The 13,674-nt window shown below is 38.9% G+C and overlaps 2 protein-coding genes across 2 annotated transcripts; both read left to right on the top strand.

Annotated features, from left to right (window-relative positions):
* The first annotated feature begins 1,824 nt into the window (after window positions 1–1,824).
* LOC140784944 (kinesin-like protein KIN-14E) lies at window positions 1,825–8,168 on the top strand. Its single transcript, XM_073132578.1, has 20 exons — window positions 1,825–2,187; window positions 2,657–2,955; window positions 3,028–3,199; window positions 3,281–3,351; window positions 3,441–3,621; window positions 3,712–3,821; window positions 3,931–4,030; window positions 4,111–4,197; window positions 4,287–4,463; window positions 5,197–5,470; window positions 5,566–5,727; window positions 5,851–6,066; window positions 6,162–6,199; window positions 6,313–6,476; window positions 6,544–6,669; window positions 6,756–6,881; window positions 6,954–7,025; window positions 7,143–7,205; window positions 7,291–7,353; window positions 7,444–8,168. The coding sequence occupies exons 1-20, from the start codon at window positions 1,953–1,955 to the stop codon at window positions 7,951–7,953; spliced, it is 3,246 nt and encodes a 1,081-aa protein (XP_072988679.1). The 5' UTR covers window positions 1,825–1,952; the 3' UTR covers window positions 7,954–8,168.
* Window positions 8,169–9,719: 1,551 nt separating this feature from the next.
* On the top strand, window positions 9,720–11,183 carry LOC140784682 (uncharacterized). Its single transcript, XM_073132204.1, has one exon. The coding sequence runs from the start codon at window positions 10,235–10,237 to the stop codon at window positions 11,015–11,017; it is 783 nt and encodes a 260-aa protein (XP_072988305.1). The 5' UTR covers window positions 9,720–10,234; the 3' UTR covers window positions 11,018–11,183.
* Window positions 11,184–13,674: the final 2,491 nt, after the last annotated feature.

The following is a 13,674-nucleotide window of genomic DNA, read 5'->3' as shown; positions in this document are numbered from 1 at the left end:
ATTGCCAATAAATTGGGCAACCACCAATGCTTCCTTCCTGAGATAAATTAGATCACGAGGGAGAAAATTATATTAAATGTTGGTTGATAAGTACGTGGAGATCCATTCGTTCAAGCAATCCAACTCCCATATGGACACTCCAAAAAATATGGAAAATACTATCAATAATTAAATTTATTTATACTTAGCATGAGTTGTTTGTAAATTTCTAGCCTATGTGAAATGTAGACTAGTCAGCCCACCAGAAAGCTCTTTTTTCTCCCTTCATCTCGACGGCCTTCCTTGTGATTGCTTTACTTGCCCTCCTCCCCTCCCCTAGTAAGAGGTTATGTGTAGGGGAGGAGATCTTCCCCTCATTATGAGTTGTTCCCCTTTTCTCCTCTTTTTGTCTCTTCACTTCATTATCTTTTTCTTTCTTTCTCCTCACATGTTTCTCTTCTCTTGCTACCATTCTCTTCTAGCTATCTTCTTCAAGGTATTAGTCAGTCATTGTTAGGTTAGTGTCTCATTGCTGCTCTTTTCTCTCTCTCCATAGATATTTATTAGTCTCTATGACATGACCTCGTCGTTGTCAGATCCACTTCCCATTTTCCTCCTATGTCCACATCCATCCCCCAACATTGCCATCTTCTCTTCCTCCGCCAACTCCCACATTCTTTCTTCATTGTCGGGCTACTAATATAGACGTGTTGCCACCTCCTCCCCTCCCCTCCGTTGTCAAGTTGATTCTTTCCCTCTCCTATTCTCTCTTCTCTAAGCCGATTGTTTTGTCATGCTTGTCTTATCTCCCATATCACAGTGAATCAGGTACATGCAGTGCAAATCAAGGGAATGCTATAAATTAGTGTTGAGAAATAGTTTGGATTTTTTGTCACCTTATATATTTGAGTTGGCATGTCGTCGATTAGCAAGTTCAAGGTGCAACATACCGTGTTTGTTTTCTTCTTGTGTTTGTGTTCCTATTGTAGGGTTGGATCTTGAAGCTCTAGCCTTTTAAAAACTTACCGGGATGTATGTCTTCGTCTACTAGATTGTGAGAGAGTAGCAGGCTAAATTTAGACCCTATGTTCATGTGACTCCTCAAGGCCGTGCTTCACGTTTGTTAGTTATATGTGCCCTAAGATTTGATAATTATAGTGATGCAATGCGATGTGTGGTGTTATATTTAAGTATAGAACTTATGTTAAAAAGATAGTCTCACAACTTTCTCTCTTAACTCGTGTATCAAATTTTCATCAATATTTTGATGAATTACTACACATACGAGCTTGCCCTACCTCCTATGTATGCCTCGGATTCTTCTTTGGAGGATGGATAGATTTCTTGTTGAGCTCATGATCCGCTTATTATTAGATTTAAATTAGTATCTAAATTATATCAGCATACATCAAATTAATAACTTAGCAACCACACTATTATAAATTATTACAATTTACTCTCTTTTTAATCTTTTTCTATTATCAAATCAACTTCATCATATCTTTCTTTATAATTTAAAAGTAAGTGTAACTAATATACGTGGTTAGTTAGGCTGAAAGTCTCATATAAAAATAAATAACAATAGCCATTTCTGCTACACAAGTAAATCCAAAAATTCTCTTATAAAAATCTCAAATTTGTATAAACTACATGAGTAAATCTTAAAAATTCCTCCAAATAATACTAATTCTCTCCCTGATGAGTGATATGCACCACATGTCACGTGACTTCTCGAATTCGCTTCCAGATGGCTCCATCAAGTCAATTAACATCCTTTAAAGCACAAGGGCTACAACGGTCGATTCCTCCCAACGGTCACCTTATTTCAAATTTGAAACGCTTTCTCAACCAACAAAGGAAAAGGAAGGAAGACAAAAGATAAGAAATTGAAACCAAGAACCGCGGAGAATCCTTCTACGTATTCGATTTCAAGAATCTTTAGAGTAGATTTTCTTTCGAGGATTTTGGATACAATGGAAGTGACCCAACAGAGCCAGTTTTCTGCATACCCAGAAACCCTAACTCTCGACTCTTGCTTCTCCTCTTCCCCAAGTTTCTGGTCTAAAGAGTTGATGAGGTATGGTTCTCCGTTGCTTAGAGAAGAGAAGGAGATGGGCGTTTCTGTGCAAGATTCCATTGATTCGATGATCTTGGTTTCTGGTCCGAGGATAGTCCAATCTGGGCTTAAGGAGGTAGATTGCCGTAGAGGTTAGTCTCTTCTTGAGTCTTTTCTGATGGGTTTCCAGAATATTGTCGTTCCGTGCCCATCTTTGGGTGTTTAATTTCAGAAAATACTATTTGATTTTTTTCCCAAATCGTAGGTATGTTTAAGGTTCTTGTAATTATGTTTCTTCGGATCTCAAAGATAAACCCTTTCTCACGAAAATGACCAGAATGTGAGGTCCATGACAATTAGATTTCTTCCTTTAAATGTTGCTGATATAAAGATGGTCTTTTGTCTTGTGCAATTGATTAGCTGCATGGAAAAAAAATCCGCGAATGTTTTCACTTCCCTTCTTTGCTGTGTGATTCTTGTGTAAATTACAACTCTGAGCTGAACTTTCACTTCCCTTCTTTCCTGTGTGCTTCTGTCAGCTTGCATATCGTATAAACTTTAGATTTTACTTTGTAATGCTTCTGATTCTTATTCTCCTTTTGATAATTTCGTGCGAGGCAGATGATCTTGTAATATTTGTTAATGCCGGAGGGTGTGCGATACAAGGACAGGATACACGCCTCAGTTTTGTTGCCGATTCTTGTTTCCAGGGAGGGGATATTATAGAAACAGATGAGTTAATAATAGAAGGTGGCGATTACCCATCTCTTTATCGGTGCGCACGATATGGAGATTTCTGCTACAAGTTTGATGGTCTCACACCAGGAGACTACTTCATAGATCTCCATTTCGCAGAGATAATTAACACAAATGGGCCAAAAGGAATCAGGACCTTTGATGTTTTTGTGCAAGAAGAGAAGGCAAGAATGAGAATTCACTTCTTATGTTTGTGTTTGCATTGCTTTCTTTCTAAATTTCCAGTGGGTTTGCAGATACTCTCCGAGCTAGACATATATGCAGTTGTGGGAGCTAATAAGCCTCTTCAGTTAGTTGATGTCAGAGTCACTGTAATGGACAATGGTATTGTTGTACTCAATTTTGAAGGAGTTAGAGGAACTCCTACCGTTTGCGGGATCTGTGTTCGAAAAGCACCATTATTATCAGGTTAGAAGCGTACTGGATATCTATTTAAATTCTCATTTTGTCTTAGATTGACTAATTGTAGCTTCTGTCAATTTAATACAGCACCATCAGTGAAACCCGAAAATGTAATATGTAACAAATGTGCTGCTGAGATTGAAGTTTCCCCTATACAGGTCAGAATTTGAAAACTAAATTTAGATCATTTAGACAACTCTTAAATTTGTGTTTTGGTTGGTAAGGTGACTCATTGTTCATGTTACAGAATAGAGCTCGGAGTAAGTTTCTTGCTAAATATGAGAAGAAGATTCAAGAGCTAACAAGTCAGTGTAATTTAAAATCTGATGAGTGCTATGCGGCTTGGTCATCAGTGACGGCTGCTAATGAGCAGCTAGAGAAGCTAAAAATGGAACTTCATGAAAAGATCTTCCGAACTGAAACTCTTGGTAAAGAACTTAATCTGTGCTGGCAATGGTTTTGCTTTTGCTTACAAATGGATTGTACTTATTGGCAAATTCTATCATTTTCTTTGTCAGAACAAGCTGTTGAAAGACATACAGACAAATTGAGAGACATCTCCGAAAGGTACGAACATGACAAGAAGCTTTGGCTTACTGCACTATCTGATTTGGAAGGAAAAATTAAGGTAAAAGGCAGTGTGTCATATATAGGGACTTTTGTCTAGCTTATGTAATTCTACATTGAGAATTTGAACTCATCAATCTTGACAATAAAATTTTGCCTTTCATCCTTAGAATATGAAAAAAGAGCATTCCCGTCTTTCTATAGAAGCACATGAATGTGCCAACTCAGTCCCTGATCTGAATAATATGATTGTTGCAGTTCAGGCCTTGGGTATGTTTTGAATTAAATTATCTAAACTATATCATGAAGAGAACCATATATTCTATTTTTTATGCTTTATGCTCTTGCAGTTGCACAGTGTGAGGATCTTAAATTGAAGTACAATGAAGAGATGGCAAAGAGAAAGAAACTATATAATCAGGTCCAGGAGGCAAAAGGTAGTCTCTGTGTGTGTGTGTGTGTGTAAATGCACTCTACTTATGGTAAATATTGTTAACACCTTTCTCCTTCCTTCCTGTCATTTCAGGGAATATCAGGGTGTTTTGCCGGTGCCGTCCTTTAAATAAAGAGGAAACTTCAGCTGGTTGTGCAGCAGTCGTGGATTTTGATGGAGGCAAAGATGGTGATATTGGGATCATTACTAGTGGACCTAACAAAAAAGCATTTAAATTTGACAGGGTCTATACACCGAAGGATGATCAAGGTAGTTTTGATAGATTAATTTACATTTTGCAGCGCATGTTAATGGGTACAATTTTATTGTTATTAACTTGATCTTATTGAGCATGTTCAAGATAAGGTGATAACCATTTACTTGTAATGGTAGGGTTTAAAATTCATTGACACCAGCGAACCTAGATGAATATGAATTGATTCAGGACTTTACCTTGAAAATATTGTTTAGCTATAATGCATAACTTGGCAAGGTTCCTTATTTTTGTAGTAACTTGGCAAGGTCCCTTATTTTTGTAGTATACATTTATATTCTGACAGAAACCATGCATGTGGTTGTAGCAATGTACATAGGCAAACATGTACATTATTCTTTATTTTCCTTCTCACATCATACTACATAAATTTAATAAAAAAAAGACTACATAAAGAAAGTACTCAAAGTAGCATTTTTCATAAATAATGCAAAAACAATAGGTTGGGGCAAAAGTGGAATATTTATTCTAGTTCCACTTTTTCCTTTGTAATGTTCATAAGAAATCATGCAAATGATTTAGACTTCTACACTGAGTGTATAAATTTGAGGTTTTAATAAAGTTCATTTGATTTACCCAGTGTAGTAAATATGGGGAGCATGCCATTTGAGACGTTAATAAAGTCATTTGGTTTATGATGTGATCTTTTCAATCATATAAGAAATCAGATCCTTTTCTTTCTAAATTTTTTAGGTTGGACTAAAGCTTAAATTTTCTGATCATGAACAGCTGATGTATATGCGGATGCTTCACCAATGGTCACGTCAGTCTTAGACGGCTACAATGTATGCATATTTGCATACGGGCAGACAGGGACAGGAAAAACTTTTACTATGGAAGGCACAGAGAGAAGTAGGGGAGTAAACTATAGAACTTTGGAGGAATTATTTAGAATTGCCGAAGAGAGGAAAGAGACTGTTAGATATGATATTTCTGTGAGTGTTCTTGAGGTGTACAATGAGCAAATCAGGGACTTGCTGGCAACATCCCCATCATCAAAGAAGTAATATAAAAAAAAACAACATTTCTACACTTGGTCATGCTATCCAATTATCTGACTTATTGGATGTTGTCTGAAACTTGCTCTTTTTTATTCAGGCTGGAAGTAAGACAAGCAGCTGAAGGATTTCATCATGTGCCCGGGATCGTAGAGGCCAAGGTTGAGAACATCAAGGAGGTCTGGAATGTGTTACAAGCTGGCAGTAATGCAAGAGCTGTTGGATCTAACAATGTGAATGAGCACAGCAGTCGTTCTCACTGGTCTGTTGCTTGTTAACCATTCCTTGTTTATGATCATAATATGGTAGCTTTTGTCTTCAGTATGCTATGTAGAAACTAGAAAGTAAACTCTTCTTGTGTTATATGAACTATTTTTGTCTTCAGTATGCTATGTATAATGGTGAAAGCAAAGAATCTAATGAATGGGGAGTGCACAAAAAGCAAGCTTTGGCTTGTTGATTTAGCTGGAAGTGAGAGGCTAGCGAAGACTGATGTACACGGAGAAAGGCTTAAGGAAGCTCAAAACATCAATAGATCCCTTTCAGCCCTCGGGGATGTTATATCTGCTCTTGCAACCAAAAGCAGCCACATCCCCTACAGGTTTGAAAGAAACTTGACAAATTAGCAATTGATAGAGTAATCATTTTCTTATATTTATAATCTAACTGAAGCTCTCTTTTTTTTTCAACCTTCAGGAACTCCAAGCTGACACATTTATTGCAAGACTCACTAGGTATTTGATTGTGTCCATTGCAGCTTGACCATTTATTCCTGTCTGCAACTTTTTATTATTATCTTTCCTATGGATTTCAACTAAGTTGCATAACTTTCCTCTTGCCAATGTAGGAGGTGACTCTAAGGCTCTAATGTTTGTACAAATTAGTCCTTCTGAGAATGACTTAAGTGAAACTCTGAGTTCCTTGAACTTTGCAAGCCGAGTACGTGGTATAGAGTTAGGTCCTGCAAAGAAGCAGGTTGACACTGGGGAACTCCAAAAGATGAAGCAGATGGTGAGTATTGAGATGACTTACATGTGATTTTTCTAATGAGAATCCCTAAGATAATTTTCTCCTGCAGCTTGATAAAGTGAAGCAGGAGGCCAGAATGAAGGATGAAACCTTGCGGAAGCTAGAAGAGAACTGTCAGAACTTAGAGAATAAAGTTAAAGGGAAAGAACAAAATTATAAAACTTTGCTTGAGAAGGTATTGTTTTTATTTTAGGGTAATTGTCGTGATCGTTCAATAGTCATAGTTATAGAAGCCTTGTAATTTTATCATTTCTATTGTAGCACAAAGAGATTGAAAGCCAATTAGAGTCAAGGATGGAGATACAGAACTTATCAGAAAGGCAGCAGTGGCAGCTCGCAGAGAAATTGAAATGGAAAGAAGAAATGTGCACCACCCTTCAACAAAAGGTACAGTTCTGGAATCCTTTTCATGTATCTTTCTAGCCCAGAAATATGTTGAAGCAGCTCTCTCCTCTTCAGGTAAAAGATTTGGAATATAGATTGAAAGAGCAGCAACACTCTGACTCTGAAGTTTTGATTCTTCGGCAAAAGGTTTGTACAGCAATCAAAACCTAATGTTATGAGAAGACAACATCAGCAATGACTTTTCTTTGATGATTCAAGCAACAATGACTAAGCTACTGTTATCATCACCTGTATTTCGCACAGATTAAGGAGCTTGAATACAAGTTAACAGAACAAGTACACTCTCAATCAGTTGCAGAACTAAAGGTTGTTATCAATGGAACAGTGCCTCTTCTTTTCTCCTATTCAATGAGTTAACAATAACTAACATTAAGAAATATATATCATGCAGATTAAGGAACTTGAATATAAACTGAAGGAAAAACTGCAATCAGAATCGACACTTGTACTAAAGGTAATGTGAACTCAGCAGCATGTCATCTTTTCTTTTCTTTTCTTTTCCTACTTCAAGTCCAGTAGCCTGATTTCTCTTTATTATTTGCAGGTTAGGGAGCTTGAAAAGAAGCTACAAGAAGGAAGAGAACAGTCAGCTTCCAAGATATTCGACCTTTCTGAATCATTACGAATTGCAACACCTATAGAAGTGAAAGCATTCTCAAGAGACGAATCAACATGTGAAAGTGATCATCTAATACTTCGAAGCTCAAACTCAATCAATAAGCCAAGTACTAGCAAGGAATCAATCTTGCTTAGGGGAGCAGAGCCTCTTCATGAGATCAAGCGTAAAAGAGAACTAAGAATTTCAACATTTGGAGAGCATGAGAACAGCATTGCTGCACTGCAATCTGTGGCGGAGAAAAAGATAATGATGCAAAGTGAATTGAACAAGGTTAGGAGAATTGATCCAGCAAAGGCTCTTGGAAGGATCACTAGGACATCAAAGGTGGTTACTACCAGTAAGATCTTCCCTCATAGGAGGATCACCAGGGAGCAGCAGCAGCAGGCAGGAGGTGGAGTCAACGACAAGGATAAGACCAAAGGTTGGGCCAGGTAGCTCTGTGGAGATGCATGCTACATTTTGTTTACATAGTTTTATACATTTCAATTTGAAAATCGATAGGTTAAAATGAGCCAATGCAGCTTGATTTGATTTGCTGTATGTTGATGCAAAGGATGTATCATTCCTATTGTATGTTTGTATATAAATGACAGTTCTGATTCCATATTTGGCCTATAGAAAAAGCACGAAGACCTCAGTTTGCCTTTCTATATTTGGAAGCCCCCTAATTGATTTCGAACTAGACACTTTCTATTATCTGCTTACTTTTGCTCGTAATGATTGGATCTTTTCCAACATCGTACACTTTTTGAAAACGTAATTTTAAAAAAAAAACGTAAGTTGGGTAGGCAGGAAACCATTTTTGGGTTAGGTGAATCATTCAAAATTCGGAGCTGCGTCTTAAATAGCCCTGGCTAACATTACACGGCATACTACCCAAACTGAGCTATTTACAAATTCTCTTTAAACAAGATTGGAGATGAAATATAACAAGCATATTGAATATATGATAGCATAACACTGTTTCATACATCACTTTGTGCCTTTTATTTTCATACGTTTATTTGCAAGACAAGCTGATATTATTTATCAGTATTATATCTTGCGGATCCCCTCTTCTTTTAAATCTTCTTTTCGATCTTTAGGTGTGATGTCATGCTAGTAGTTGATTGGATGAAACTCTTTTTTTTTATTGGATTGGATGATCATTCTAACCATTTGGAAATATTATCCTAAAATGCAAGCTGTACGCTCGACACACGATTACCACACGTGCCATGATTACTTGGAACACGCGAAAAGGTTAGAAAAAGTTTGTAACTGATTTGATGAGTTGCCAAGAATCCTGTATGGAGGAAATTCCTGCAATTGGAGCAGCAGAAGATCAGCTACCAGATGCTAAAAGGGAACTTATTGCCAACAAAGGTCATGGATTAGACAGCACCTTTAAATAAAAAATTATTAGATGACAACACCAAGATAAATACCATTTTTAAGAAGGTCACGACACTAATTTCAACTTTAAATAATTATTATAAAAAAGTTATTTAATGGTTTGATGACTTAGCTTAATAGTTTAATTTAGTTGATGATTCAACAGTGTAATTGACTTAGAAAAATAATTCAGCGACTTAGAGCAGATCTCCAGGATATTTAATTTAGAGCAATAATTTGACGACACAAATAACTTCAAATTTAAACTAAACAACTTACTATATTAATTAAAATTTAATTAGACATAAATACCTCTATATATAAAAATAATTAATTTTTTATTTAGCCCATAAATAGTCTTAGAGCTTTTGAATGATTAAAAAAAAGACAGCACTAACTAACTTTATCTCCCTGCGATAAGTCTTAAGATCTACTTCAACTTATAAGTGTTATTGTGAAAAAAAAATTTTGATAGATTAATGTAAAAGCTCGACTCTGATTTAATAATTTGACTACATTTATCTCAAAATAATAGCTACGAGCCAAGCCATCAACAAGCAAATAATTTACGCTGCTTGAAGTTGGTGTTGAACTTATAATCTTCTAGATTGTAAGAGAATACTCTCCCTACTTAAATTGAGTGGTACCAAAAACATTTTAGTTGCTCCACCCTTATCATGCAAAGAGGGAAAGAATTCTTTTTAATCTTTTTTATTTATTTCAAGGAACTTTATCTTTGGGAAACCCATGGGCGTGGAGGAAATCGAATCCACGCAGTGGTTATCTAAGCTCCAAGATATACTCTCTTCGTTTAACACGAAGCGGGTCTTGGTTTAACTTTGCAAATGGAAAGGTAAGCATCATAGTTGCATGAGAGACTTAACAAGAGCCAGCATACACGAGGCATGGCCCAATTCTTAATACACGAGTCACCGAGCATATAGTCATATAGAACTTTTTACGGTGCATCCCTACATCTGGCCTCACACTAAATCTGCATAATTGTTTCCAGAATCACCGAACCGTCCAAATTCGTGTGCCCAATGTTTTTCCTCCTTCCAAAAACCACTCCCAAATCTCCATCAAAACCCACAGCGACCAGCAAGACTCCATAATCATTACCTTCCACTACTCAGGATGCGCCACGTACCCAGTTCCCTCCGGGAAACTGCGTGCCATGCGACCGCCGTTTTGAAATAAACCAGAAGACTCTTTATCCTCAGCCACCAGTTTTCAGCCGCCACACCCCCCACCCGCAACCCCCCTCCATCATTTTACTAATAATAATAGTCCAGAGAAGGAGGGGAGAGATAGATCGATCAGATCGAAGAGAAGCGAAGCGATGTGCCGATCGACGACGAACAATGCCGACTTCCCATCGTACACTCGGGATCGCGACCGCCTCAAGATTCGTGCCTTCTACCTCCGTCTCATCGAGCAACAAGACGCTCGGAGGCCGCTCCCTGAGAACCTAACCCTAGTATTCTTGCCTAGGATCGACGGGATCGGACTGGAAGTCAACGGATCCAAGACCCGGCCCGGCGCCGCGGCGATCGTGGCGCTCGACCGGGTTCGGTCGCCGGAGCCCGGATCCGTGTTCGCGAGCACAGATCGGATTCGGATTGGAGAGGGGGCGCGGTTCGAGGCGTACCTGGGGGACGAGGTGGTGGTGACGGGGGTTTTCCGGCGCAACAGCGGCGGCGGGGGGTGGAGGATGGAGTGCCGTTGCGCGAATCCCGAGGAGGCGGCGGCGTCGGAGGTGTGGGTGGTGGCAGAGAATGGCGTGATGATGAGAGAGAGAGTGGAGGAGAAGGGAGGGAAGAGGAGGAGGAGGAGGAGGAAGAGAGGAGAGTTTTGTTTGAGGCTGGAGGAGATACCGGAGGAATCGGACGGCTGCGACTGCTGCTGCTGCGAAGGCGGGTTAGAGGAGGACGAGGAGGAGGAGGATGGGAGATCGGACGGCGGAGAGTGGGAGGACGGGGAGATGGAGATTGGGGATTCGTTGAAGATGGAAGGAGTGAGGTGGGTGGTGGATGTGGGGATATGGGTGGTGTGCTTGGGGGTGGGATTGCTCGTTACTCGAGCTTCTCCGCTTAGAAATCTAAGGCGGAGAAGGCTCATTTGAATCTCCCGCCCTTTCCTCATCCGACTTAGCTGAGGCAGATTTTTTTTTCTTCTTTTTAGGATGTATAAATCTTTAATTGAAACGACCAAATAATTGATATGCGTCATATTATTTGGTTATTTTTTGCAATTAATTTTCTTTATAATAAGAGATACCATGAACGCAAGTACGTTGAATTCTTCTTTTGAGGATTAGTTTATACAAAGCTTTCAGGATTCATTCACCTTTTGGTACAGGTGTGTAGATCTGGGAACTTTTTGGTGGAAGATTTACCATCAGTATGATCACTCGACCACTTGTCATCTTATACCCTTGTGGAATATCTCCTACTTTTTGTATATGAACAATCTTCTCTCGCCCTTTATGGCTTTATGGAATGTTTGATTGGTCGTATTTTGGAACCTAATTAGTTGCTCTTAAGTCTTAATAACTCAATTGAAGGCATTGTACGACACTGAGTCTGTTCCGGGTTCGACTCCCTTAGCTGTATGTTGGTTTCGTCGTTTTGATGTATGGTTGCAAACTAATATGGATGGCAAGGAAAGGATATGGCTCTATGATTTAGAAAGGTGCCATGATATATTTATATAAGGTGCTCATATCACCCAAATCTATTTTTTCTCAACCCTTCTATCAATTATTGCTACTTATTAAGTCGACTAGTTCAACGATATTCATCCTGTCCTCAATATTTCCAGTCATTTTTTTTATACATTTTGAGTTGTTGGCATGTCTTTATACTTTACATGTCTTTAATAAAAGAATCACATTATTCTGCCACTTGTGTGTTTTTTTTTCCCACCTTTATTTCACCATCTATTTTTTCAAAGCTGCGGTTGCAAAGTGGAACCTGTCTTTTGTCAATTCAAAAGATTTGATAACAAGTGTTTTATTTTACTAGTTCCATCCACGCTATACTTACAATTATTTTTTCTCCTCTTTCGGTCGATGGAAAGGAATGTGTAGTGACAGCACAAAATTGATCAACATTATTGGAAGTAGTGGATTCGTGAAGATCACAATCTCATGTCCTTAATAGTTCAAAAGAGAAAAAAAAAAGCATAATGAAATAACAACCATACATGAGATAGTTGTGCGTTATTTTGTGCATGTGCCAACCAAAAGGCCAATCAAGACATGGCAAACAACAACTCGATCACGCTCGCTGCCTTTGAATTGATTATATTTTAGTCCTCAACTTGTTCTGCTTAGCTCCCAATTAGTGATAATCACACATTAGCTTTTCTAATCACTTTAAAAAAACCTTAACTATTCGTGAGTCTTGTAATTCGGCAACCATTGCTTATCAATAAGGCTCTCAACCTCAAACTTATCTGGCATTTTCTCACCAATCCTTCTTCTAATTGGGCTATGCTGTTAAAAGCTAAACACTTCCCCCACCTTTTTTATGGCAAGCAAATTCGAAACGTCTTTGGGTGTGCTGTTTGGAACTCTATAATCAAAGTAAAGGATATATTATCAAAGCATGCACGTTGGATGGTGGGTGATGGTGCATATATTTTTATTCTCTCAGACTTTTGGCTGCCTGCAACTATTATTGAGGACCTTCAGTTACCTAGCTCCATCAACAATTAAAGTTAGTGATTTGATTCATGAAGGAAGTTGGAATCAGTCGCCCATCAAAAGCATTTTCCCGGCGTCGGCAGCCTCGCTTATTCTCAATATATACATCAGCCCTACTCCGTCACTCAGCCTGACAAACCTTTTTGGGCACCCGCGAAGGATGGAGTGCTCTCTGATAAAGCTGCTTATGAAGCAGTCTCGCAAGGCGAATGGTTGAGTTCGTCGTCGAGGATTGATAATAGGAAGCTTTGGTCAATCATCTCGAGACGTTATTCCAAGGGTAAAAATATTTCTTTGGAGGTGCTTAGCGAAAGCCATACCAGCAAGGGCAGTCCTTTATAGCCGCATCCGAGACATTGACAAGGGTTGTCATACGTGCTGCTCCATCAGCGAGACCATCAATCACCTCCTTCCTAATTGTCTTTTCGATCACGCAGCTTAGCTCTCATGTTATTTGGGATTCAGATCTACAATGCTTCCCTCCTCCTTAGATGCCTGCCAGCTATCTCTCCACGCAGACCTTCTGACAAAAGACATAGCCTACTATTTTCGCCCTTTGTGGTGTATCTGAAAAGCACGTTGCCAAAAGGTATTAAACAACGAGGACGATGTCCCTCGAGAAGCAATCTTCAATGCTAATATGCTTCACTCATGTTATTCGGCACATCTTAGTAGCTTTCCAAATATGACGAAGGAACCTTCGAAGTCCTTAGAGCTAGGAGCAGCACACTCTTGTGCTGGCTGGTTGGCGCAACCTGGCAAAGTTCGCTCTGTAGTAGCATTGATATCTATATATCATGCTCAACTCTCACTCACCTCCTCCGGCCATATCGTTCTTTTTGGAGCATTGCCTCTGCCCCTTAGTTGCTAAAGCTAGAACCATTCTAGCTAGCTTGGATGAGCTCTCCAAGCTTCCTTCAAGAAATGAGTATTGCCTCTTCAGTGATAGACAGGTAGTTGTTATCTGGATCAACAACTAGGAGACTAGTTCGGAATGGATAATCCACCATTTAGTGCTTGAATTTAGACATCTACTCTAAGTACCCTTGGATTAAATAGGGTTTATGAGCAGG

The sequence above is a fragment of the Typha latifolia genome, chromosome 3 (genome assembly GCF_019914945.1).
Source record: "Typha latifolia isolate L0001 chromosome 3, TyphaL0001v2, whole genome shotgun sequence".
In the NCBI taxonomy this organism is placed as follows: Eukaryota; Viridiplantae; Streptophyta; class Magnoliopsida; order Poales; family Typhaceae; genus Typha; species Typha latifolia.
Note: the sequence above shows the minus strand (reverse complement) of the source record. Positions and strands in the feature narration are given on the sequence as shown.

Excerpts from the sequence above, each read along its gene's own strand:
- LOC140784944 (XM_073132578.1), top strand. The coding sequence starts at position 1,953 with ATGGAAGTGACCCAACAGAGCCAGTTTTCTGCATACCCAGAAACCCTA. Across the intron at positions 5,728-5,850 it reads CACAGCAGTCGTTCTCACTG|TATGCTATGTATAATGGTGA; the intron begins GTCTGTTGCTTG and ends TTTTGTCTTCAG. Across the intron at positions 6,882-6,953 it reads GCACCACCCTTCAACAAAAG|GTAAAAGATTTGGAATATAG; the intron begins GTACAGTTCTGG and ends TCTCCTCTTCAG.
- LOC140784682 (XM_073132204.1), top strand. The coding sequence starts at position 10,235 with ATGTGCCGATCGACGACGAACAATGCCGACTTCCCATCGTACACTCGG.